Source organism: Microcaecilia unicolor, chromosome 8, assembly GCF_901765095.1.
Source record: "Microcaecilia unicolor chromosome 8, aMicUni1.1, whole genome shotgun sequence".
Classification (NCBI taxonomy): domain Eukaryota; kingdom Metazoa; phylum Chordata; class Amphibia; order Gymnophiona; family Siphonopidae; genus Microcaecilia; species Microcaecilia unicolor.
The window spans coordinates 245,230,283-245,255,923 of NC_044038.1; the positions used below are offsets into that span (position 1 = coordinate 245,230,283).

General features: G+C 47.4%; 1 protein-coding gene across 1 annotated transcript in view; it reads left to right on the top strand.

Moving 5' to 3' along the window:
• RBL1 (RB transcriptional corepressor like 1) overlaps window positions 1-25,641 on the top strand; it is a 389,513-nt gene that overhangs the window by 292,610 nt on the left and 71,262 nt on the right. The window contains 2 exon segments of the mRNA XM_030211607.1: window positions 256-432; window positions 22,860-22,931. Of these exon segments, the coding sequence (XP_030067467.1) occupies window positions 256-432; window positions 22,860-22,931 (249 nt within the window).

Sequence of the window (25,641 nt, forward strand, 5' to 3'; positions counted from 1 at the left end):
CTAGCTGGCCATGAGGCACTGTGAAAAGTTGAGTGCTCTCTATCTCCCCCTGCTGGTTGATGGACACAACCCATACGTAATGGCTTCATCTGCTATGACTAAAGGAAAGAAAATTATCATGGTAAGAACCTAATTTTCCTTTAAATTGAGCACAGGCTAGCGTTTTTAATTAAAGTTCTAGAGGTATGTTGGCAAATGTACTTTTGTGTGACAGTATGTTAAACTAAGAATGTGTTTTTCTATCTTGCCTTGCAGGTATATCATTTGGCAAGTGTCCGTCTGCGGGATTTATGTTTGAAGCTTGATGTTTCCAGTGAGCTGCGAAGGAAGATATGGACATGTTTTGAATACACATTAATTCACTGCACAGAACTAATGAAAGATCGACACCTAGATCAGCTCCTCCTGTGTGCATTTTACATTATGGCCAAGGTATATCTTCTGGTTTAACTGGGGGCTTGTTTGTCAGGAAGTATATCAATAAATTGCATCCTGTTTGTCAACAGAGATAGATGATTGGCCACATAGTTGGGTGATGACATCTTGACAGTGCCAGTCCAGAGCAGCTCTCCCAGAATGCAGAGTTGTTGTATGCATGACACTTCCTTCACATAGCAGGTTTCTCAGCTTTGTTTTTTTTCCACTCTGTCAAACATTGTGTTAGTGTTTTCTTCATTTATTTTTAATTTAGAAAATGATTTTATTCTTACTGCTTCTTCAGCAATAGCCCACGATGCAGATTAAGCTAGGATTCTGTTCCTGCTCTACCTCTAAACATAGAATGGCAAACAATAAGGCTTCTCAGATCTTTGTCATCTGCCTTGGCCCTACATACAAACAGGAATACTGTTACAAGTACAGAAGTATCACATCTTTTGTCTCTGGGAGCATTATGAGGCTGAAGAGGATTGAAGCATCAAATTGAGTACTATATGCAAAAGCCGATTGGCTTAATGCAGCAAAGCAAACCTTCCATAGCTCTTGCGGAAACAGGAAATGAGGGCGGGACCAGAGCTGAGAGACAGAGATGGCCCGAGCCTGTACGCCGTTTACCGATGCTGCTGCCACCGCCGTCCACCGTAACCCCGACTGGGTAAGTGAGACTTCAAAAATTCTTAAGGGGGGTTGGCAGTGGGAGGAAGGGAGGCACGACGACCCTGGAACTGAGCAAAACAATCCTCAAACTTCGGCATCCATTGCCTCAGAACCAAAGAGGGAAACAGGAAACGAGTGTCAGAGAAACATGGAGATGAGTTCAAAAAAGAAGGCAAAATTTATAGATTGAGGACTCAGGATGATGATGATGTAAACAACACTTGGAACGGAAACTCTACTCAGCAAATGTAGTTTCTTCCAAGTAATGAATGTGCAATAACCTTTTTTTCTTCTTTGATTTAATTCAACTAAATTTCTGCAGGATGGGGTATGGGGAGCAAGTTTTGCATTTTGTGCCCTGATCTTTCAGTGTAATTTAATTCTGTTGTGGTATGAGATTACAGCCTAAAGAAGGTCAAAACATCTGTTATATCTAATTATTATGGCATTATATGGTACCAGTAACAGTACTATGAATGCTTAGGATTAAAGAGCTGTTTCACCTCAAAAAAAAATTGTTTTAAAACTGCTGCACATCAGATACAGGATGCTTGGAAATGTATTTGGCTGAACATTGTGTATACTTTTTCTTAGAAAACTAAGGCATATTTAATCAAACAAATACAATCAACAGGGAGGCGGAAAAAGAAAAGGACATGAAATGTTTAATATTTCCCTGAATTTTTTCATGGGTTGGTATCTCACACACACAGCGAATCACTCTCTCTGTCACACAGCCTCGCTGTGTCTCTCTGTGTGTGACACACACACACACAGTCGGCATTCTGTCTTTCTCTCTCCCACACACACACACACTGTCACAGTCTGTCTCTCACTCACACACACACACACACATACAGTCTGTCACACACACACACACACACACTCGCACATTCACTCTCTCTCACACACAGTCAGTGTCAAACCTACACACTCAAAGGAAAACCTTACTTACGCCCGTTTCATTTCTTACAGAAACAGGCCTTTTTTTACTAGTATTCTATAATTTATATAGATAAGCATGGCCCTGTCCCAACTCCACCTATGCGAATGCTCACCTGCGAAGTATGCACGATTGCATGTAAATGATTAAAATAACCAGCATACCTGGTGGCTGTCTATAGTATTACCACTTAAGCACCATTCTAACAACATAGATGGCTCAGATGAAGGTCTAATACTGAAACACAAGAATCGCACCAGCTTTTCTCCACTGTAAAAGCACCAGCGCAGTCCATACTTCTGTGCCAGCAGTAGTGCAGATGCTTCTAGTTTCTGCTTCTGCCAAGGTGCTTATATCTTCAGCTTCCCAGCACTGTGATTCCTCTGGCACAGAGCTAGCATAGAACCTTTTAATCACCTTTGCCTACCCAGAGCTCTATGCTTTGCTACCTGCTTCATGTAATATCATTCCACAAGTGGTCTTGCATGTCCTTCCCTCAAGCAAGAAACTGTTGACCTCTACCTCAGTTTTATTAATAGTGGCAGATGTCTTCCTTTTCACTGCTTCTGCCTGAACAGCTTCATGCCTTCTTGAAGATGGTGATCAGTGAATTTGTAAAGGGCTATTGTAAGGATGTTCCTTGTAATGGATACAAAGTTCCACCTAACAATGTGCCTCAAATGTCTCTAATACAGAAAGGTTTGCAAACTGTGCAAAATCCAGTCGTTTTATTCTTGTCATCATATGAATCTGAGTTCTAGTAGACACATTCACTACCTCCATCTTTTTCTTCTTTCTGCCTGTGTACAGACTATTGTCGGAGATTTTGCAGATCATCAGTCTTAAATCTGACTCCTCCCAAATAAAATCAGCAGGGATCCCTTCAGCTTCACCTGTGTAACGCATTGTTGCTCCTGCAAAAGGCAAAATAGAAAGAGTTGGAGTAAACATAAACAAGAAACACATTCCTCCATAAAGATATTTCATACCTGGATTTGTTCAACAGATGGCCAAAGAAGCCCCTTTTCCTCTACTGCAAGAGACTGACCCAAAATTAGATGTATATTCATAGGGGCCGATATTCAGACTGCGTGAGTTAGACCGGCTAACTCCCGCAGTTGATGCTGAATATCTGGTTTATTTTTGGCCAGTTCTCTTTAAACTTACGTCATATTCAGTCTGCCTGTCCATGCTATCTACTATCTACTACTACTACTACTTACAAACTCATTCCAAGCTTTTGTGAAATCAGATAGTCTTCATCTCCCCTGGGAGGGGCGGCATTCCACGTGTTCACCACCCTTTATGTGAAGAACTATTTTCTTAGATTACTCCTTAGTCTGTCCCCTTTCACCTTCATCCTACGCCCCCTCATTCCTGAGCTTCTTTCTATTGAAAGAGACCCAGAGGTCTATAAATTAACAAACTACCTAGTGGCCTCTTGCAAAACAGCATTGGATCAGAATATTCCTGTAGCTATGTTTTTACTATGAATGCAATACCTGAATCACTCACTAATCATATCATGCAAAATAGAAACCATAACTGCCAAATTCAGGACCATTCTTCAACCTTTACTAGGTCCCTCTTCATGTTATCCACACCATTGGGGGTATCTACCCTATTGCAGATACCTTACCAGATAGCCCTTCAGCAATATCGCTTTCAAAAATCTTAGGAAATAAAAAAAAGCCCCAACTTGGCCAAGAACTAAACCTTGTGGCACACCACTGGTAGCATCCCAGAGTGAGCTCCAATTACCACTACCCTCTTGTCGCCTACCACTCAATCAGTTCCTACCCTAGTTAGTCCTTTAGGGCCCATACCAAGGGCACAGTGAATTTATAAGTCATCTATTCAGAACTGTATCAAAGGCTCTACTAAAATCTAAGTATACCACATCTAGTGCTCTCCCCCTCAATCCAAATCTCTGGTAACCCAGTCAAAGAAATTAATCAGATTTGTCTGACAAGACCTGCCTCTAATTAAACCATACTGCCTCAGGTCCTACAATCCATTAGTTTGCAGAAAATTCACTAGCCTCTGTTTTGGAAGCATTTCCGTTCATTTACTTACCACGGAGTTCAGACTAACCAACCTGTCATTCACTTTTCTGGAGAGGGACCATATCTGCCATTCTCTGGTCCTCCAGGACAATTACTGCCATCTCTCTGACCTCATGTGCACCTCTCTTAAATTAGTCACCTTATTTTCTAACTCTTCTTACTCTCTTACCTATCTATATGTTATCCATCTCTGTGACCTCATGTGCAACTTTCTTTAAATAGTAACATAGTAGATGACGGCAGAAAAAGACCTGCACGGTCCATCTAGTCTGCCCAAGAAGATAAATTCATATGTGCTACTTTTTTTATTTGTACTGTCCTCTTCAGTGCACAGACCGTATAAGTCTGGCCAGCCCTATCCCCGCCTCCCAACCACCAGCTCTGGCACAGACCATATAAGTCTGCCCAGCACTATCCCCGCCGCCCAACCACCAGCCCCGGCACAGACCGTATAAGTCTGCCCAGCACTAGTCCCGCCTCCCAACCACCAGCCCCAGCACAGACCGTATATGTCTGCCCACACTAGCCCCACCTCCCAACCACCAGCTCTGCCACCCATTCTAGGCTAAGCTCCTGAGGATCCCTTTCTTCTGCACAGGATTCCTTTATATTTATCCCACGCATGTTTGAATTCCGTTACAGTTTTCATCTCCACCACCTCCCGCGGGAGGGCATTCCAAGCATCCACCACCCTCTCCGTGAAAAAATACTTCCTGACATTCTTCTTGAGTCTGCCCCCCTTCAATCTCATTTCATGCCCTCTCGTTCTACCGCCTTCCCATCTCCGGAAAAGGTTCGTTTGCGGATTAATACCTTTCAAATATTTGAACGTCTGTATCATATCACCCCTGTTCCTCCTTTCCTCCAGGGTATACATGTTCAGGTCCGCAAGTCTCTCCTCATACGTCTTGTAACGCAAATCCCATACCATCCTCGTAGCTTTTCTTTGCACCGCTTCAATTCTTTTTACATCCTTAGCAAGATACGGTCTCCAAAACTGAACACAATACTCCAGGTGGGGCCTCACCAACGACTTGTACAGGGGCATCAACACCTCTTTTCTTCTGCTGGTCACACCTCTCTCTATACAGCCTAGTAACCTTCTAGCTACGGCCACCGCCTTGTCACACTGTTTCATCGCCTTCAGATCCTCAGATACTATCACCCCAAGATCCCTCTCCCCATCCGTACCTAGTAGACTCTCACCGCATAACACATATGCCTTACTTTCTAACTCTTCTTACTCGTGGGATAAACATAAAGGAATCCTGTTCAGAAGGAATGGATCCTCAGAAGCTTAGCTGAGATTGGGAGGCGGGGCTGGTGTTTGGGAGGCGGGGCTAGTGCTGGGCAAGACTTCTACGGTCTGTGCCCTGAAAATGGGAGATACAAATCAAGGTAAGGTATACACAAGAAGTAGCACATATGAGTTTATCTTGTTGGGCAGACTAGATGGACCGTGCAGGTCTTTTTCTGCCGTCATCTTCTTTGTTATGTTACTATCTATATGTTCCATCTTTGCTTATACCCTACACTGTCAAAATGTTCTATTAGTTGGCACTCACTGACTGTGGTTACCGCGCATGAGCCCTTACCATAAGTACATATAAGTACATAAGCACTGCCACGCTGGGAAAAGACCAAAGGTCCATCAAGCCCAGCACTCTGTCTCCGACAGCGGCCAATCCAGGCCCAAGAACCTGGCAAAAACCCAGAATTTAATAACGATCAATGGACTTTTCCTTCAGGAATCTGTCCAGACCCCCTTTAAACTCAGCAAGGCTAGCTGCCGTCACTACCTTCTCCGGCAATGAGTTCCAGAGTCTAACCACACGCTGACTAAAGAAAAACTTTCTCCAATTTGTTTTAAACCTACCACATTCTAATTTCATCTTGGGTCCCCTAGTTCTATTATTGTTAGAAAACGTAAACAAACGCTTCACATCTGTCCGCTCTACCCCACTCATTTTGTAGACCTCTATCATATCACCCCTCAGCCGCCTTTTCTCCAGGCTAAAGAGTCCTAGCCGTCTTAACCTCTCCTCATAAGGTAGTCGTCCCATCCCTTTTATCATTTTCGTCGCCCTTCTCTGCACCTTCTCCAAAGCCTTTATATGTTTTTTGAGATGAGGCGACCAGAACTGAACACAATACTCCAGGTGCGGTCGCACCATGGAGCGATATAACGGCATTATAACGTCCTCATGCTTGTTTTCCATCCCTTTTCTAATAATACTCAACATTCTGTTCGCCTTCTTAGCTGCCGCAGCACATTGAGCGGAAGATTTCAACGTTCTATCCAAGATGACTCCCAGATCCCTTTCTCGGTCCGTAACCCCTAAAGCGGAACCTTGCATGACATAGCCGTAATTCGGGTTCCTCCTTCTCACGTGCATCACTTTGCACTTGTCAACGTTGAACTTCATCTGCCATTTGGACGCCCAATCCCCCAGTCTCACGAGGTCCTCTTGTAATCTTTCACACTCCTCCCGCGATGAGACGACCCTGGATAACTTTGTGTCATCTGCGAATTTAATTCTCCGAGGACAAGCAGGCTGCTTGTTCTCACTGATGGGGTGACGTCCACGGCAGCCCCTCCAATCGGAACACTTTCTAGCAAAGTCCTTTGCTAGTCCTCATGCGCCGATGCGCACCTCGCATGCGCGGCCGTCTTCCCGCCCGAACCGGCTCGTACCGGCCAGTCTTCTTTTGTCCGCGCTCGGTACGGTCGTGTTTCGCCGTTCGCGCCCCAAAGTTGACCTCGCGCGTCGTTTATCGACTGTGTCTTTCAAAAAAAAAAGGTGTCGGAAGGGGACCTTTATGGTCTTCTCCCTTCCCATACTTCCAGTTTTTGCCCCGGTAAGTTTTCTTTCGTCGTCGGGGTAGGCCCTATTTAGGCCTCGGTCGAAGTTTTTCTTCCCCCTAATTTTTGCGGTGCCTTTTTCGCCATTTCGAGTTTTGATCTCGCCGGCGCGATTTTTCCGCCCATGACATCGAAGTCTTCCAGCGGCTTCAAGAACTGCACCCAGTGCGCCCGGGTAATCTCGCTCACTGACAGGCACGCGTCGTGTCTTCAGTGTCTGGGGGCTGGGCACTGCCCGCAGGCCTGTAGTCTGTGTTCCCTTTTACAAAAGCGGACTCAGGTAGCGAGATTAGCCCAGTATTGTTAAAAAGCAGCGGTCCCAGCACAGACCCCTGAGGGACCCCACTAACTACCCTTCTCCATCGAGAATACTGACCATTCAACCCTACTCTCTGCTTCCTCTTTTAACCAGCTCTTAATCCATAATAATACACTGCCTCCGATCCCATGACTCTCCAGTTTCCTTTGGAGTCTTTCATGAGGCACTGTGTCAAGCTCCTTCTGAAAATCTAGATATACAATATCCACCGGCGCCCCTTTGTCCACATGCTTGTTCACCCCCTCGAAAAAATGCAGTAGATTTGTGAGGCAAGACTTCCCTTCACTAAATCCGTGCTGACTTTGTCTCAGCAGCCCATGCTTTTGTACGTGCTCTGTAATTTTATTCTTAATAATAGCCTCCACCATTTTCCCCGGCACCGACGTCAGACTCACCGGTCTGTAATTTCCCGGATCTCCTCTGGAACCCTTTTTAAAAATCGGCGTTACATTGGCCACCCTCCAATCTTCCGGTACCACACCTGATTTTAGGGATAAATTGCATATTACTAACAGCAGCTCCACAAGGTCATTTTTCAACTCTATTAATACTCTGGGATGAATTCCATCCGGACCCGGCGATTTACTACTTTTTAGTTTGCAGAACTGCCCCATTACATCCTCCAAGTTTTCAGAGAAATCATTTAGTCTTTCCGACTCGTCCGCTTCAAATACCTTTTCCGGCACCGGTATCCCTCCCAAATCCTCCTCGGTGAAGACTGAAGCAAAGAATTCATTTAATTTCTCTGCTACTGTTTTGTCTTCCCTGATCGCCCCTTTAACACCACCGTCATCCAGCGGCCCTACCGATTCTTTAGCCGGCTTTCTGCTTTTAATATACCACTAGATCAATGAGTAGCGTTAAGGGCTCAGGCTGTAAATAAGCGTACGCTGGTTTCAGTTTTACCACATGCCCTTTTCCCGGCCCATTGAAAAAAAGCCCTTTCCTTAGCGTCCCTCCGGACCGGCCCAGAATGTGACTGATGGGTTGTGCACGCCTTCCAGCAGGTGGAGACTGAGAAAAAAACTGTGACTTTAGAGAGAGCCAATAAGAGCCCTTGCCAGCCAGAGAAAGATCCAGTAATCTCAGTCTCCAGCGGGTGGAAGGTGGTGAGCCCTTCAGTCTCATTCTTGTACTTCTCTGTTTTTTCTATATTAGGTCAGAGCTCTGATCGTTTTGTTTCCTTGCAGTATCAGGCATTACAGCTCCCGTTTTGATTTTCCCTGCAGTTTGCCTCTGCTGTGCTGGACTGTGTGTACCACTTTAAAGAAATATAAATAATTTAATAGTGATGGCTGAGTAGCTCCGCCGCTGTTTAGTCTGTCAGTGGCAGGGTGTTGTAAATTCTGCACTGCTGTGGTAGCTTCTTTGGGGGAAGGGGTAGGGACGTCGTCTTCGTCTTCAGTGGCGGGGGGGGGGGGGGGTCCATTTTGGCTGATTCTGTAGCGGCAGGCTCAAATCTCCTCGGCGGCTCCGATTTCGTCAGGAACCGCCGCCATCTTGTCTCCCTCGTTCATTGCATCCCAGCCTGCGGTGCTGGTTGCGGTCCCTCCCCCCAGTCCTCCCTGCTCTTGGCTGGGTCACTATATGGGTCCTGCAGCGGCTTAGACTCTTCGGGGGAAGAGACTCTGAATTTGGGAGAGAGAGCCACATTTCTTTCTAGTTTTGGAAGACTTCTCGCTCTGCCGATTTGGCGGTTCTCTTTGAAATGCCGCGCGTTTCTCCTCGTGTCGCTGGAGAAGCTCTGACAGCTGCGGTTTCAGTGTCTGCGGGAAACACCGCCATTTTTACAGAAGGTCCTGCCAAGGCAGAGCGGCCGGTTTCTTTCACGGTTGCATTGTTGGGAGTTTTTTCTTCTCAGCCCTTATTTTCTCCAGTAGCACCGTCTGAAGGGATGAATTCCATATTACTAATTATTTCTTTAGCGTTACGGGATGTGGGCAGCGCTCTACATGTTATAGGCAGGTATTTTTGTCCTGCGGAATTTGTTTGGCTGCGGTACTAGCCATATTATCCCTGCTCCTTCTTCTTTATTTTTTCTACTGCTGAGGGTTTTTTTATTCTTATCTCTGTGCGTTCCATGGTTCTCTCGAACCTGGTGGTTATTTCTGTGTCTGATTCACACCCTGTTATCTTGATAAAGGCCTTGTTATGCCTTTTCTATGAGATGATAATTGTTCACAGATCAAAGAATTTTCTGGGAACGCTGAGTCCATGGGTTTGATTCAGAATGGTTGGCTACCGGGAGAAGTTCCTTCTGTAGGCAGATTCCATATCTTCTAGCTGTTCTTGCATGGCTGTTCTGGAAATTCAGTTTCTCGGACTCAGAACATAGAATGCCACAAAAAGGGGCAATTCTGTGCCTTGATGCTTCAGTTTAGGGTGAGTCTGGTAGGTACGCACATTTACGATAGACTTACTAGTGCAAACCCGCTCATACCAGTTCTTAAATCTCCTCTGGGTGCAGGGGTTTACAGTGAGGGTCTACTCCAGTTCCCCGGGTCCTCAGCTAGCTGCTCTGCCCTTTGGGGTTTTTATTTTTTCCTTTCCGCTCTTTATACCATGTATTCCATGGAGTGGAGGAGTAGCCTAGTGGTTAGTGCGGCGGTTTTTGATCCTGGAGAGCTGGGTTCGATTCCCACTGCAGTTCCTTTTGACTCTGGGCAAATCACTTAACCCTCCAGTGCCCCAGGTACAAATAAGTACCTGTATATATGTAAACCGCTTTGAATGTAGTTGCAAAATCCACAGAAAGGCGGTATATTAAGTCCCATTTCCCTTTCTCTTTTCCTTATATAACTTTCAATTGATACCTGAGTTTGGTTTGTCTTTGCCATTCTCAGGCCATGTCCATGGTCTCCCCGTGCTCCTCCCATATATTTGGCATGTTTTCTTTTTTCCACTTTTCACACGCTTGCATGTGGCACGATCTAGGCATAAGTCTATAGCGCTGGGACAAGGCCATAGTTAGCACTATTTCCATTTCTGATATCACAGTTCTTCCCCTTTTCTTATGATTTGCAATTCTTCTTCCTTCCTGCATGTCACTGACTTTAAAGCCCTTTGGATTCTCCATAGTCTTCATATAAACCAGTCAAGGTCTCTCTCCTGTAATGCTTAATTCTGTTGACTCTCCCTTCTTACTAGTCTTTGCTTTTGTTAGTGTTTCCAGCTTTGTTTTATCAGCTCTGCTGGTTTGGAGAAGAAAGAAGCAAAGTGCATTTGAGTTTGCGAGGAAGTTGCCAGTTACTCTTCTGGAGTCTCCCTGTCATCTGTGTCTCAAAGCGGAAGCTGTTAGGGCTGTTTTCCTACAGACTTCTCATCCTTCAATGGTTGACCCAGTACCTCTGGTAGCTGTACCTGGATTACTCTTGTGTCTGCTGTCTACCTTTTGACTGCCTGTACCTGCAGTACTCTCGTGTCTGCTGCCTGCCTACTGACTCTGCCTGTACCTGGATTCACTCTCTTGCCTGCTGCCTGTCTGGCTGTCACGTTCATTACCCCGCTTCCTGCTCCTTCTCGTAAGCCCTGCAGACTGCCCGCACCTAGGGGCTCAACCTCTGGGGAACGGCAGTCAGCACAGGTGACACCCGAGGTTGTCTGACCGCTAAGCAGAGCCTGGTCCGAGTTCCGTGCTCAGCAACGCTGTATTTGGTTTAAGAACTAGCAGGTCTGACATCGACTTTCCTCCAACTTCAACCTGAAAATTGCAGCCACTACTACCATGGAGGGTATTCTAGTTTTGGATCTCTCTCAGTTCCTCCTTATCTTCTTCGATTTGAAGCCCTCTCAGTACCTATTTATCTTCATCTTGCCAGGGGAAGGCCGCTGGATGCTCCACAGTGGACAATGGTTATGACGGATGCCAGTCTGAAGGACTGGGGAGCACATTGTCTGGGACAATTTGCTCAAAGTCTCTGGGTTTTGGAGGAGGCAAATAGCTCTATCAACCTCTTAGAGTCAAGGACAATATGCATGGCGTTTGGAGCCTTTTGTCCATTCCTAGAAGGCAGGTCAGTCTGCGTCATGTCTGAGAATGCCACTGCGGTGGCCTATCTCAATCGCCAAGAAGGAACAAAAGTCTTCAGTTGGAGCTAGAAGCCGCTTCTTCTTCTAAGTTGTATGTAGATTCATCTGCTAGATCTGTCAGCGGTCCTTATGGCAAGGGTGGAACACGTGCAGACGGACTTCCTCAGTCGCACCTCTCTGAATACCAGGGAGTGGACTTTTAGTGACGATGCGTTCCAGAGTCTCGTGCTTCGCTGGGGACTCCTGTCAGTAGATCTGTTTGTCTCAGCGGCCAACGTGGAAGTGCCAGCATACATCAGTCGCCGAGGAGACCGTCCAGGGATTCAAGGCGCTGCTTCAACCATGGCCAGAGGGTCTCCTGTATGCGTTCTTGCCATGGTCTCTTTTAGGTTGTTTGATCTAGAATATAATAGCTCAGGGGTACAATGATTTTGTTAGCCCCGGATTGGCCTCTCAGTCCCTGGTACGCTGATCTTCGGAATCTGTTGGCTGGTTCCCCTCTCAGGATTGCAGCCCTTCCAGGTTTATTAGTGCAGGAGCTGGTTCTTCATCCAGACCCCGGTCTATTTTGTCTTACAGCTTGGCTCTTGAGCGGGTGAAGTTAGTTAAGAGACGTTTCTCGGTGGGAGTCATTTCTGCTATGCTGCGGTGTAGGCGTCATTCCACTTCTCTTTCTTGTAGATCATCATTTTTGTAGTTCAGCTCGGATCGGGTGTTCCTGCATCCAGTCCCCTCTTTTCCGCCTAAGGTGTTGTCTCGTTTTCATGTTTCTCAGCCGGTGGTACTGCCTGTGCTAAGTTCTTCTTCTGGAACGGAGGAGCAGCATCGCCTGAAATGTCTGGATGTCAAGAGGGTTCTGAAGCATTACGTCAAGTCTACCGATGGTTTGCGCCGTTCCGATCGGTTGTTTATTTTGCTGGGTGGTTCGCGTTACATCCTTATAGCTTCTATGTCCACTATTTCCAGATGGCTTAAGGAAATGGTTGCTTCAGCTTACCTTCTTTCTGGAAAATCCGTTCCGGAGGGCGTTGAGGCGCATTCTACCAGAGGACAAGCAACTTCGTGGGCGGAACGGTGTCTCGTGCCTCCTGAGGACATTTGTAGGGCGGCAACTTGGTGGTCTTTGCATTCCTTTTTGAAGCATTATTGTTTGGATGTATTCAGATGTCAGCAAGCTGGATTCGGGGCGCAGGTTTTGACGGCGGGGCTGCTAGGGTCCCTCCCATGATTGTACTGCTTTGTTACTTCCCACCGTTCCCTTCTCCACTACTGCCAACTCCAGACTTCGCGCCTTTTGTCTCGCTGCACCCTACGCCTGGAATAAACTTCCTGAGCCCCTACGTCTTGCCCCATCCTGGCCACCTTTAAATCTAGACTGAAAGCCCACCTCTTTAACATTGCTTTTGACTCGTAACCACTTGTAACCACTCGCCTCCACCTACCCTCCTCTCTTCCTTCCCGTTCACATTAATTGATTTGATTTGCTTACTTTATTTATTTTTTTTTTTGTCTATTAGATTGTAAGCTCTTTGAGCAGGGACTGTCTTTCTTCTATGTTTGTGCAGCGCTGCGTATGCTTTGTAGCGCTATATAAATGCTAAATAGTAGTAGTAGTAATCAGTCACATTCTGGGCCGGTCTGAAGGGATGCTAAGGAAGGAGAAATTAGGCCTTACCTGCTAATTTGTTTTCCTTTAGTCCCTCCGGACCGGCCCAGATCCCTCCCCTCAGATATTCAGCTTTATTCAGTGATAGTTTGTGGTTATTTCTTGGGAGCTGTGTTGCTTGTTTACGATTTCTTACAAAAATATATATAATGAATTACAGAGTTGGAAGAAATTTCTGGTCTCTCACTTCAAGCCATATTTCTGTGGTTATGGGGGCACTGTTTTCTTCTGTGGCACGTACCCTGTGTTTTCAAGGTGCCGGTGGCTACTCAGGCTTTCGGGTGCACAGAAGGTTCTTTGGCTTCTTTCTGCTTTGTTACTTAGTTACTGGATCTTTCTCTGGTTGGCAAGGGCTCTTATTGCTCTCTCTAGAGTCACAGTTTTTTTTCTCAGTCTCCACCTGCTGGAAGGCGTGCACAACCCATCAGTCGCATTCTGGGCCGGTCTGGAGGGACTAAAGGAAAGCAAATTAGCAGGTAAGGCCTAATTTCTCCTTTTTCCCCAGACGCGGTAAAAAGTGGTCTGGCGCATGCCAGTAACACGCACCTACACTACCGCAGGCCACTTTTTGCCATAGCTTAGTAAAAGGACCCCTTAGTGTTCTAATCAGACGAGCTGATGAATAAGACATCTTATTTGCCTACTACACATTCAAAATTCCTTCCAGGATTTCTTTGCTGCTAGAGGTTGGCCTGGTTGAAAGTCTTAGGGGGAGACAATGCCCATGCTTTGTACAGGTGATATTTTTGGAGGAAAAAAAAACAAATGAAAGAAAATTGCAGATACCGTTAAAGATTAGTTTTTCTGCTATGATCTGAGTATACTTCATCCTTTAGATATACAAGAATTGCACATCTGCCCTCACAAAACCTGCTTAAATACCTTTGGCATCTGTCAATCTATTCTAAAATCACTCGTTAAGGTTCACTTCAGTTCAGTTGGTGCTTATCACCGAAGAGGAAACCGCCCATCTCCTCTCCTCCTCGAAATCCACCACCTGTTCCTCAGACCCCATCCCCACCAACCTACTTAGCACCATCGCTCCTACTATCACCCCCACCATCTGTCATATCTCAACCTCTCTCTCTCCACTGCAACTGTCCCGGACACCTTCAAGCATGCTGTGGTCACACCACTCCTCAAAAAACCATCTCTTGACCCTACCTGTCCCTCCAACTACCGCCCCATTTCCCTCCTACCCTTTCTGTCCAAGATACTTGAACGCGCCGTTCACAGCCGCTGCATTGATTTTCTCTCCTCTCATGCCATTCTCTATCCGCTTCAATCTGGCTTTCGCCCCCTACACTCGACAGAAATGGCACTATCTAAAGTCTGCAATGACCTGTTCCTCGCCAAATCCAAAGGTCACTACTCCATCCTCATCCTCCTCGACCTATCCGCCCACTTTTGACACTGTCAATCACAACCTACTTCTTGACACACTGTCCTGCTTTGGGTTCCAGGGCTCTGTCCTCTCCTGGTTCTCCTCTATCTCTCCCATCGTACCTTCAGAGTACACTCTCATGGTTCGTCCTCCTCTCCTATCCCGCTCTCTGTTGGAGTTCCTCAGGGATCTGTCCTTGGGCCCCTCCTTTTTTCAATCTACACCTGTTCCTTAGGCTCTCTGATCTCATCTCATGGTTTCCACTATCATCTTTATGCTGACGACACCCAGCTGTATCTCTCCACACCAGACATCACTGCGGAAACCCAGGCCAAAGTATCGGCCTACTTATCCGGACATTGCTGCCTGGATGTCTAACCGCCACCTGAAACTGAACATGGCCAAGACTGAACTTATTGTTTTCCCACCCAAACCCACTCTCCTCTCCCTTCACTATCTATCTCAGTTGATAACACCCTCATCATCCCCGTCTCATCTGCCCGCAACCTCAGTGTCATCTTCGACTCCTCCCTCTCCTTCTCTGCGCACATCCAGCAGATAGCCAAGACCTGTCGCTTCTTCCTCTACAACATTAGCAAAATTCGCCCCTCCTCTCTGAGCACACCACCCGAACTCTCATCCACTCTCTCATTACCTCTCGCCTTGACTACTGCAACCTACTCCTCACCGGCCTCCCACTGAGCCACCTATCCCCCTTCAGTCCATCCAGAACTCAGCCGCACGTCTTATCTTCTGCCTTGACCGATATACTCATATCACCCCTCTCCTCAAGTCACTTCACTGGCTTCCGATCAGATACCACATACAGTTCAAGCTCTCCTACTAACCTACAAATGCACTTGATCTGCAGCCCCTCCTTACCTCTCTACCCTCATCTCCCCTTACGTCCCTACCCGTAACCTCCGCTCTGAAGACAAATCCCTCCTTTCAGTACCCTTCTCCACCACTGCCAACTCTAGGCTCCGCCCTTTCTGCCTCGCCTCACCCCATGCTTGGAACAAACTCCCTGAGCCAATACGCCAGGCCCCCTCCCTACCCATCTTCAAATCATTGCTCAAAGCCCACCTCTTCAATGTCGCTTTTGGCACCTAATCACAACACCTCTACTCAGGAAATCTAGACTACCCCAACTTGACATTTCGTCCTTTAGATTGTAAGCTCTTCTGAGCAGGGACTGTCCTTAGTTATTAATTTGTACAGCGCTGCGTAACCCTAGTAGCGCTCTAGAAATGTTAAGTAGTAGTAGTAGAGTTCAGATTTAATTACTTGGGTTTCCAAGGCATTTTATTTCATTTGACTGAAAATCTGCACCAGAGAATTCAGATGACAATCTAAACAGTCTGCCAAAGGTCAGTGCAGACTGTCTTGTTGGTTTTTTTTTTTACTAAAGATTTCAGATATTGCTATACTTCTTCCTACCTGAGACTTGCCCTACTTGTTGGGGGTCAGATTAAGGTACAATATTTTTCAGAGCATGGGAGTATATTCAGCATCGTCAGGGCAAGGTATCTCCCATTATGTCTACTCAGATTGAATCTTCAATTTGCATTCTCTGGCCAAATCAACAAGAAGAGGTGGGACATGCTTCTACAAAGGAAAGCAATAGAACCAGCGTCTGCCAAAGAAATACAATTAGGGGTTGTATTCCAGATGCTTTTTTTTTTTTTTTTTTAGTTACATTTGTACCCCGCGCTTCCCCACTCATGGCAGGCTCAATGCGGCTTACATGGGGCAATGGAGGGTTAAGTGACTTGCCCAGAGTCACAGGGAGCTGCCTGTGCCTGAAGTGGGAATCAAACTCAGTTCCTCAGCGACCCTCCAGACCGGTCAAGACGCGTGGGTTATGCTCGCCTACCAGCAGAGGGAGACTGAGAACACTAACTTCAACTATGTACATATAACCTGTGCCCATCCCACAAAAGCCAAGTATTTTCTCAGTCTCAGCAGAGGGTAGACAGGCAGCCTGTGCAGCTTGTCCGGTCTGGTAGGACGTCAGGGATCAGGAGAGTTTTAGCCTGGTCTATTGTTCATTCCTGAGGAACATCCCTGTGCCTGGACTACTCTGTGTGCTGGGGGTTGGTGGTTGCCAGTGGGGCCTGCCATTGTCCCCCCTGGGGTGTCACACCGGGTGGCCGGGTCCCTCCCCCGAGCTAGCTCTCCAGTTTGGGCAGCTTTGTGCCTCGGCTGCACTTGTTATATTGCAGCCTTGAGTGCCAGGGATTTAATAGCAGCAGGGCTCAAATTGTGCTGCAATAAAGTTAAAAGAAAAAAAAAAAAAACCTTCATAAAGACCCAGACAGTGTGGAGAGCAGTGCAGCTGCACTCCGGAGTGCCGGAGCTGGGCAGCCATTCAAGTTGGGCTGTGAGTGACTCTTTGGGGTGAGTCCAGTTCTTTTACCTTTGGGGAGTTTTTGGCGCGGAAGACTGGCCTCGAAGCCGCTTCGCTGTCGTTTTTGCGCGCGTCGGGGGGTCGATGCGATTGGCGGTTCCTGCCGCTTTTGCGGGGGAACCGAAGCCTCAGTCCTCCGCTCCGCCGGTGTTAGCGGCGGAGCTTCCCGCGCCAGCCTTGCAGGAGGTTGCAGGGGCTTCGGCTAGCGGTTCAGCGGCGGTCCCGGTTTTGGCGGGAACCGCCGCCATCTTGGATTCGGGCCCGAGAATACCGGATTTAGTCAGCGGTCCTCAGGGCAGCCCGGTGGCTGGTGCTTCTGGAGGGGACGTTTCGGGAAGGATGGGTTTCCCTCCGGAATTTGTTTGGTCCTTATTTCAAGCCCTGGCAGGCGGGACCATCGCGCACGGAGCCCCTTAGTCTGGGGGGGGGGCTTGGGCGCTAAGAGGCCACGTGTTGAGTGGGCTGAGGACCTGGACTGTTTTTCTCCTCCAGAGTCAGAGGGCGACTTTAGTCCCCTGGAGGAGGAGGAGGGGTCCTTGTCCGGGCAGATAGAGAGACAGTGCCCGGGGAGGATCCGTCGGTGGTCCGCATTTTTCACAGGGAGGAATTGGCGGATCTTATTGAGCAGGTGTCTGCTATGCTCAAGTTTGACCCGGCAGTAGATCCGGCTCCCCTCTGAAAAGCAGGACCCGTTGGTTAAGGGGATCCGCAGGGTATCTCGGACTTTTCCTATGAATGCGGATCTTAGAGAGATGGTAACGCAGGCATGGCTCTCGCCAGAGGCGCTTGTAAGGTGGCACGGGCCATGGCTAAGCTCTATCCCCTTCCGCAGGAAGATAGAGACTCTTTAAAGCCTCAGACTGTGGATGCCGTAGTGACGGCGGTGACTAAGGCTACTGCAATTCCTGTAGATGGAGGGGCTGCCTGCGGGACCCTCAGGACAGGAAATGGAGACATTCCTGAAGCGCAGTTTTGATTTATCGGCGCTGGCTTTGCAGGCTTCAGTCTTGTGGAGGTCTGGTGGCTCGAGCATGTTTCCGCTGGGCTGAGCGGCTGCTAGATGCTCCGCAGGTTGATAGAGCCGCCTTAGTGCAGGATTTGGCAAAGTTGGAGATGGGCTCGTCCTTCTTGGCAGATGCGCTATATGATTTGTTGCGTGCATCGGCGAAGAACATGACCCTCGCAGTGGCGGCTCGAAGGGCCCTGTGGTTGCGGGGCTGGCTGGCAGATGCTGCGTCCAAGGCAAAGTTGTGTTCACTTCCCTTTAAGGGCGCTTTGCTTTTTGGAGACGAATTGGATAAGTTGGTTAGGGGCCTTGGTGATACTAAGATCCCGCGGCTTCCAGAGCTTCGGCCCAAGGCGTCTAGGGGCTCTGCGGTGCGAGGCCGTTTTCAGGAAGCTAGACGGTATCGGCCGGGTAGGTCCTCGGGGGGGTTCCGGGAGTCGTTATTTTCAGAGAACCCAGCCCTTTCGTGGGGGCCGCCGGGGGGGGCGAGCTGCCTCTTCTGGAGCGGCCAGTACGTCCCGTGGGTCGCAATGATGGTTTTGGGGGTCCAGCCTCTGGTTCGTGTGGGGGCTCGCTTACGCTTGTTTTACCAGAGGTGGGCCCCAAATCACGTCAGACCAGTGGGTACTGCAGATAGTGCGAGACGGGTACGCACTGGAGTTCGACGGTCCTCTGTCCGATTTCTTCTCGTCTCTCCCTGTCATTCAAGGCGCAAGGCAAGGGCAGTGCGAGACCACTCTGTCACGTCTGGTAGAGTTAGGCGCTGTGGTGCCTGTTCCGCCCAGAAGAACGAGGGTACGGTTGTTACTCCATTTACTTCGTGGTGCCAAAGAAAGAGGATTCTTTTCGGCCCATTTTAGACCTCAAGAGGGTCAATGCGGCTCTAAAGATCCCTTCCTTTCGGATGGAAACGTTGCGGCTCGGTCATTGTAGCGGTTCAGGAAGGGGAATTTCTGACTTCATTGGATTTGACAGAAGCTTATTTACACATCCCCATTCTAGAAGCGCACCAGCGTTTTCTTCGTTTTGTGGTGTTAGGGAGTCACTTTCAGTTTTGTGCGCTCCCATTCGGCCTGGCTACAGCTCCTCGCACTTTCTCCAAGGTGATGGTGGTCGTGGCAGCGGCGTTACGGTTGCAGGGCATTTTGGTGCACTCCGTATCTCGACGACTGGTTAATTCGAGCCAAGACGCAGGCGGAGAGCGAGGAGGCTACCGCCCGGGTGGTGTCCTTTTTGCAGTCGCTGGGTTGGGTTGTCAATCTGGCCAAGAGGCACCTAGGCCCGTCACCGTCTCTAGAATATCTGGGAGTTCGGTTCGACACGGAGCGAGGCGGGCTGTTTTTGACGGATCCTCGCATTTCCAAACTGCAGATTCAGATACGTCAGCTCCGAGCTCAGAGGGCGCCTGCGGCGCGGGAGTATCTTCAGGTGTTAGGTCTGATGGCGGCATCTATAGAGGTAGTACCTTGGGCCAGGGCCCACATGAGACAGTTGCAGAGTCGTTGTTGACTCGTTGGTCCCTCAGTCCCAGGAGTTGGAGGAGCGGTTAGCGCTGCCGGAGAGGGTTCGGCGGCAGCCTCCGCTGGTGGCTTCACACTCCGAATCTAGCGAAGGGTTATGCCGCTAGAGGTGCCGAATTGGGTGGTACTGACCACGGATGCGAGTCTGTCAGGCTGCGGGGCGCATTGTCTAGGGCAGGTGGCCCCAAGGGCGCTGGACGTCGGACGAGGCGGCGTGGTCCATCAACCGCCTGGAGGACCCGGGCAATTCGGTTGGCTCTTCGGTCCTTCCAGAGTTGCTAGAGGGCAAGGCGGTAAGAGTTCTTTCCGACAAATGCCACGGCCGTCGCTTATGTGAATCGCGCAGGGGGGGACGAAGAGCCGGGAATTAGCCGTTAGAGGCAGCGGAGTTGTTGGGGTGGGCAGAGGCTCATCTTCAGGCTCTTTCGGCAGGCACGTAGCAGGAGTGGACAATGTGGACGCGGATTATCTGAGCAGGCACATGTTGGATCCGGAGAGTGGGCTCTCATCCCAGTGTTCGAGCGGATAGTGTTGCAGTGGGGTCGGCCGGTGGTTGGATCTCATGGCATCGGACGACAATGCGCAGGTCGCGCGGTACTCAGTCGTCGAAGAGATGCTCGAGCGAGGGTCTCGACGCGTTGGTTCTGCCGTGGCCGACTCAGCAGTTGCTCTATGTGTTTCCGCCATGGCCGCTGGTGGGCCGTGTGGTACAGCGGATCGGTCGTCATCCCGGCTTAGTGATTCTGATAGCGCCCAATTGGCCTCGTCGGCCATGGTACGGAGATCTGGTGAGGTGTTAGTGCAGGATCCTTTTCCCCTGGGGTCTCGGGTGAGACTGGTGCAGGGGTCCGATCGAGATGGCCGACCCTCTCCATTCTTGCTTACGGCTTGGCTCTTGAAAGGCACAGATTGAGAAAGAAGGGTTTCTCGGCCAGTGTCATTGATACAATGTTGCGGTCGCGTAAGAAGTCCACGTCGTGGCTTATGTGCGGGTGTGGCGCATCTTTGAGAGTTGGTGTCTTGAACGGAATGTTGTCCCTTTTGCGGGCTTCGGTGATGGAGGTTTTGGAGTTTTTGCAGGATGGTTTGGACAGGGGGCTCTCCCTTTCTTCCCTGAAGGTGCAGGTTGCTGCTTTGTCTTGTTTCAAAGGTAAGATTGGAGGAGTCTCCCTTGGCAGCTTCTCCGGACGTAGGGCGGTTCCTGAGGGCAGTGAAGTGATTCGGCCGCCCCGTCGTCCGCTGGTTCCGCCTTGGGATTTGAATTTGGTCTTGGAGACTCTGGTGGGTCCTCAGTTTGAACCATTGGCGTCCATCACATGTAAGGATCTTACCTTGAAAACAGTTTTTCTGGTGGCCATTGCTTCCGCTCGGAGAGTTTCAGAGTTGCAAGCCTTGTCTTGTAGGGAGCCTTTTCTGTCCTTTGCGAAAGAGGAAAGTGACTTTGAGGACGGTTCCTTCCTTTGTTCCTAAGGTGGTTTCAGCGTTCCATGTGAATCAAGTGATTTCGTTACCGGTGTTGGGGGATCGTTCGGGGGATGCCTCTCAGCGTCGGTTGGATAAGTTGGATGTTCGGCGCGCCTTGCGGTCCTATTTGAGCAGAAAGCGAGGAATTCCGGGCTTCGGATAGGTTGTTCGTTTTGTTTGGAGGTCCCAAGAGAGGAGCTGCGGCCTCCAAGGGGACTCTGGCCAGGTGGTTGAAGGAGGCTATTGCCTTGGCTTATTTGTTGAGGCGGCGTTCGGTGCCCCCGTTACTTAAGGCGCATTCAACTCGGGGGGGTTGCGGCTTCCTGGCGGAGAGTAGTTTTTGTTCCTCCGCAGGACATTTGTAAAGCAGCGGCATGGTCGTCCATATCATTCCTTTGTGAAGCATTATAGGATTGATGTTCATGCAAAGAGGATGCATGTTTTGGAGCGGCTGTGCTGTCTTCTGCGTTGCGAGGGTCCCACCCTTAAGTTTCTACTGCTTTGGTACTTCCCACGCGTCTTGACCGGTCTGGAGGGTCGCTGAGGAAGGTGAATTAGGCCTTACCTGCTAATTTTCTTTCCTCTAGACCCTCCAGACCGGTCAAGAGCCCGCCCTATGGATTTCAGAGATATTGTTCGTATCAGAAGTATTGAGCCGTGTTCTGCTATGACTATTCCTTTTATCTTTCACTGGGTCGGAGAGTTTTCTTCGTCATAATACTTGACAGAGCGGGGCGCTGACGTTCCGTCTGTCTGAGCACACTGTTGGTGTTGACTATTGGTTTTCCAGGTACAGGGGTTTTCTAGATTCAGAGTTCAGGTGCAGGGGGTTTTCTCTGCTTTGCTAAGCGTATACTGGCTTTTGTGGGATGGGCACAGGTTATATGTACATAGTTGAAGTTAGTGTTCTCAGTCTCCCTCTGCTGGTAGGCGAGCATAACCCACGCGTCTTGACCCGGTCTGGAGGGTCTAGAGGAAAGAAAATTAGCAGGTAAGGCCTAATTTCACCTTCCTCAGTTCCCCACCCTAACCACTTTCTCATCTTGAATCTAAGAGATTTGTGTCTATTTCTTGTCAAAGAAAAACTCAGATGAACACTATTTCCACCATTCTTCCCCAGTTGAACAACAAGGGCTGGATGTGTCCACTATATCTCAAGCATGCTTACACTCACATTCCAGTTTGTCCAAATTACTAAAAATACCTTTGCTTTCCAATGCTGCAACCCATTATTAATACAGAATCCAGCCTTTTATTCTCTCCTCAGGTCCCAGTGTTACCAGATGTATGGTGGTCACTGAAATTCTGCAAACGGTTTGCTGGTGTTCCCAAATTTGACAGTTGGCTCTTACAGCCCTGTTATCTGATCTAGCAGTCCCTCTAAAGAATGAACCCATAACTCTTTTTCAGTCTTTATGGTCCTAATCAACTTTGACAATCGAGTCTGATCTCCCAAGGATCATCCTTTATCAGTCCTTATAGAATACCAAGCAAAGAAGGGCATTTCTTAACTAGACAGATGTCAATATGTTCTCCAGCATATGCATATGATTCTGTGCTCTGCCTGGGTCTTAGCTAAAATGGGATCTAGGCTTAATTGATCTTGCTCTGACCCAGCATGACATTTCTTATGTTTATGTAACAATTTTCTGTATAGTGTAGTAATTTTTTAATTGTTCTTCAAATGAGTTTGAAATGCATTTCATTTGAGTTCCTTTTGTTCTTCAAATTCATTTAAGCAATGTTAAGTAAGGTCTGTATTGTCTGTTAGAATATCTTGAACAAAGACACTATAAAAGAACTAGATTCTTATTATTTCAGCCAAGCACAGCAAGACACAACCTGCCTGTGCTGTCCATCAGATTAAATCTCAGTTCTATTGGTCCCAGCTGGCCTTAGTAATAGAAATATGACTCCCCTTTGCAAACATATGGTAGTATAACTGCCCTGTTAGGCTGGCCTTTGTAGTTCTTCTGCCTCAGTTACGTATACCAAAGCCATTTAATAAACCTAGATTATTTAAATCTGGTTGAATTATGATTGTCTTCCTTTTGTTTTGTACTTTTTTTAATTCAGCATTATTGATTTTTCCAGGTGACTAAAGAAGATAGAACTTTTCAAGAAATCATGAAATGTTACAGGAGCCAACCCCAGGCCAACAGTCATGTGAGTAACAACACTTAAGACTGCATGTTGAGGATGTTGTCCGTCTATATTATATTTCTCAGCTGCACTTTCCTTCTAGGTTACCTATTAAGATGTTTCATTTTATTGTACTCAAAAAGAGAGGCAGTGTCCAACTGCGTACCAGATTTAAGCAAAGAAGAGCAATGGGGATGTTAGCTGGCTTATTGAAGAAAAGTATAAAAAGATTGTTTTACAAGTGTGTATATGTCTAGACTTCTTTGTCTGAAACAGTGTAATACATCCACCTAAAAACAAACAAAAATATAACGTATATAAAACTAAAATAAGAAAACTAAAAATACAAAATAAAGTAAAAGTAGAAAATAAATGACCTTATGAACAATAGCACCTCAGTGTTTGATTGTTCTAATGCATACCTAGTAAAGTCTGTCATTTGTATTCTCTTGTCCACAAGAAAATGCAGATACAATTGGTAGCCTTCTTCACAGGCTGCCTACCTGGAAATGCTCTCCTAGCTTAGTGCAGGGGAATCCCCTAAACTTGAACTGCAAAATAAACCACCTAAGCGGTCTCACTCTGCAACTTCGATGGCATCCATACTGCCATAGGGCTGTAATGATGAGACAAGCATGTCTTCTAAAATGTCTGATAATGTCATGGTTTCTAAACGTTCCTGTGAATCCACTCCATCGTCATTCACCACACAGAGTTGATAGCTTATCCACAGGCTAAAAAGCTCAAGAAGATCAACAAAAGTAAGCACTTACAAGAAAATTGTAAGGAGCTTTGGTACTCCATTACCTCCAGCTCCTGTTAAGGTAACCCTCACGGCTATTCTTCAACTTCAGATGATTACTACTGTCCCCAGCCACACAGAATGTGTTTATAGTTTATTTATTTATTATACCATTCTTATTGCATTCGCAAAACAGAACAGTTTACATCTTAAAAAAGAAAATTATAAAACATACAGGAAATCCATTAATTTGATAGAAAAGCACAGCAAAACAAAAAAAAAATCCATATTAAAAGGTATGTAGACAATAGACAACCATCCATGCCAAAATATAATTATACATATTACTAGTTAATACATATTCATTCTGTCTGTTTTTCCCTTTCATCCCAGATTATTGTCGAACGTATGCTGAAACAAATAGTTTTCAGGAATTTATGGAAGTGAATAAAGGACTCTTCTATTCTAATAGTTTTTGGAAGGCAGTTCCAAAGTGAAGGGGCTAGAAAAAAGAAAGCTGAGGTTCTGGTAGACGCCCATCTGGCCTTTTGGAGTGACATAGTAACATAGTAGATGACGGCAGAAAAAGACCTGCATGGTCCATCCAGTCTGCCCAACAAGACAAACTCATATGTGCTACTTTTTGTGTATACCCTACTTGATTTGTACCTGTCCTCTTCAGAGCACAGACCGTATAGTCTGTCCAGCACTATCCCCGCCTCCCAACCACCAGCCCCGCCTCCCACCACTGGCTCTGGCACAGACCGTATAAGTCTGCCCAGCACTATCCTCGCCTCCCACCACCGGCTGCTCTGCCACCCAATCTCGGCTAAGCTCCTTAGGATCCATTCCTTCTGAATAGGATTCCTTTATGTTTTATCCCACGTGTTTGAATTCTGTGATCGAAGTGTTCGTATGGGAGAGTATGGTAAAATGAGATTGGCTAAATATGATGGAGTCAATAAATGTAAGACTTTGTGTCAGAGTGAGAATCTTAAGTTTTATTCTGGCTTCAACTGGGAGCCAATGAAGATGGTATAGGAGAAGTGTAATCCTTTTTTTTATTCTAGCTCTTTCAAAAATCTGCAGTAGTCTTCACCACAATATTGTTTTTCAGCTTTCCCCTTGTTCAGCACATGCTCAATTTCCAGTACCACATACTTCCTTCTCCAGCTCCATCATTAGGACCACAGAGCTCTTCTTCATCCTTCTACATTGGCAAAACTGTCCTGTACCTTCTGTAGAAGTACTCTTCTCAGATGAACAGCCTGAACACATTCTTCTGGAGAAGCCTCCATGACCCGCACCTTCCTAAAACAATCCACAACAAATGGATTCAGACGCTGTCAAAAAGGCTATGCCTCTAGAAGATATCAATTATATTAAATTCATACAGAAAATTTAAAGGAGATGGGGCTGATTCAGCTGAGCAGGAGTCATCCAACTGCATTACTGCCAAGCGTGGGTGTGTGGTGTGGGGGGGGGGGGGGGGGTGCTTAAATATATATATTTTTTTCAATCTTAGGGACAGGCAAGTTTCCTGGAGTCCTGCAGAACTTGCCTGTCCCTCAGTATTAAATGTGATAGTCAACCAGCATCCCTGACTGGCTGGACTGAAGGAAGAGGACTCCCGCTGAGCTTAGAACATAAGAATAGCCATACTAGGTCAGACCAGTAGTCCATCTAGCCCAGTATCCTGCTTCCACAGTGGCCAATTCAGGTTACAGTACTTAGCAGAAACCCAATAGTAACAACATTCTGTGCTACAAATCCCAGGGCAAGCAGTGGCTTCCCCATTGTCCATTTCAATAACAGACTATGGACTCTTCCTTCACGAACTTGTCCAAATAGTTTTTTAACCCAAGTAAGCAAATGCTGTTACCACATTCTCCAGCAACGAATTCCAGAGCTTAACTATTCTTTTCAGTGAAATACTATTTCCTCTTATTTGTTTTAAAAGTATTTCCATGTACTGATTGTGTCCCCTGGTCT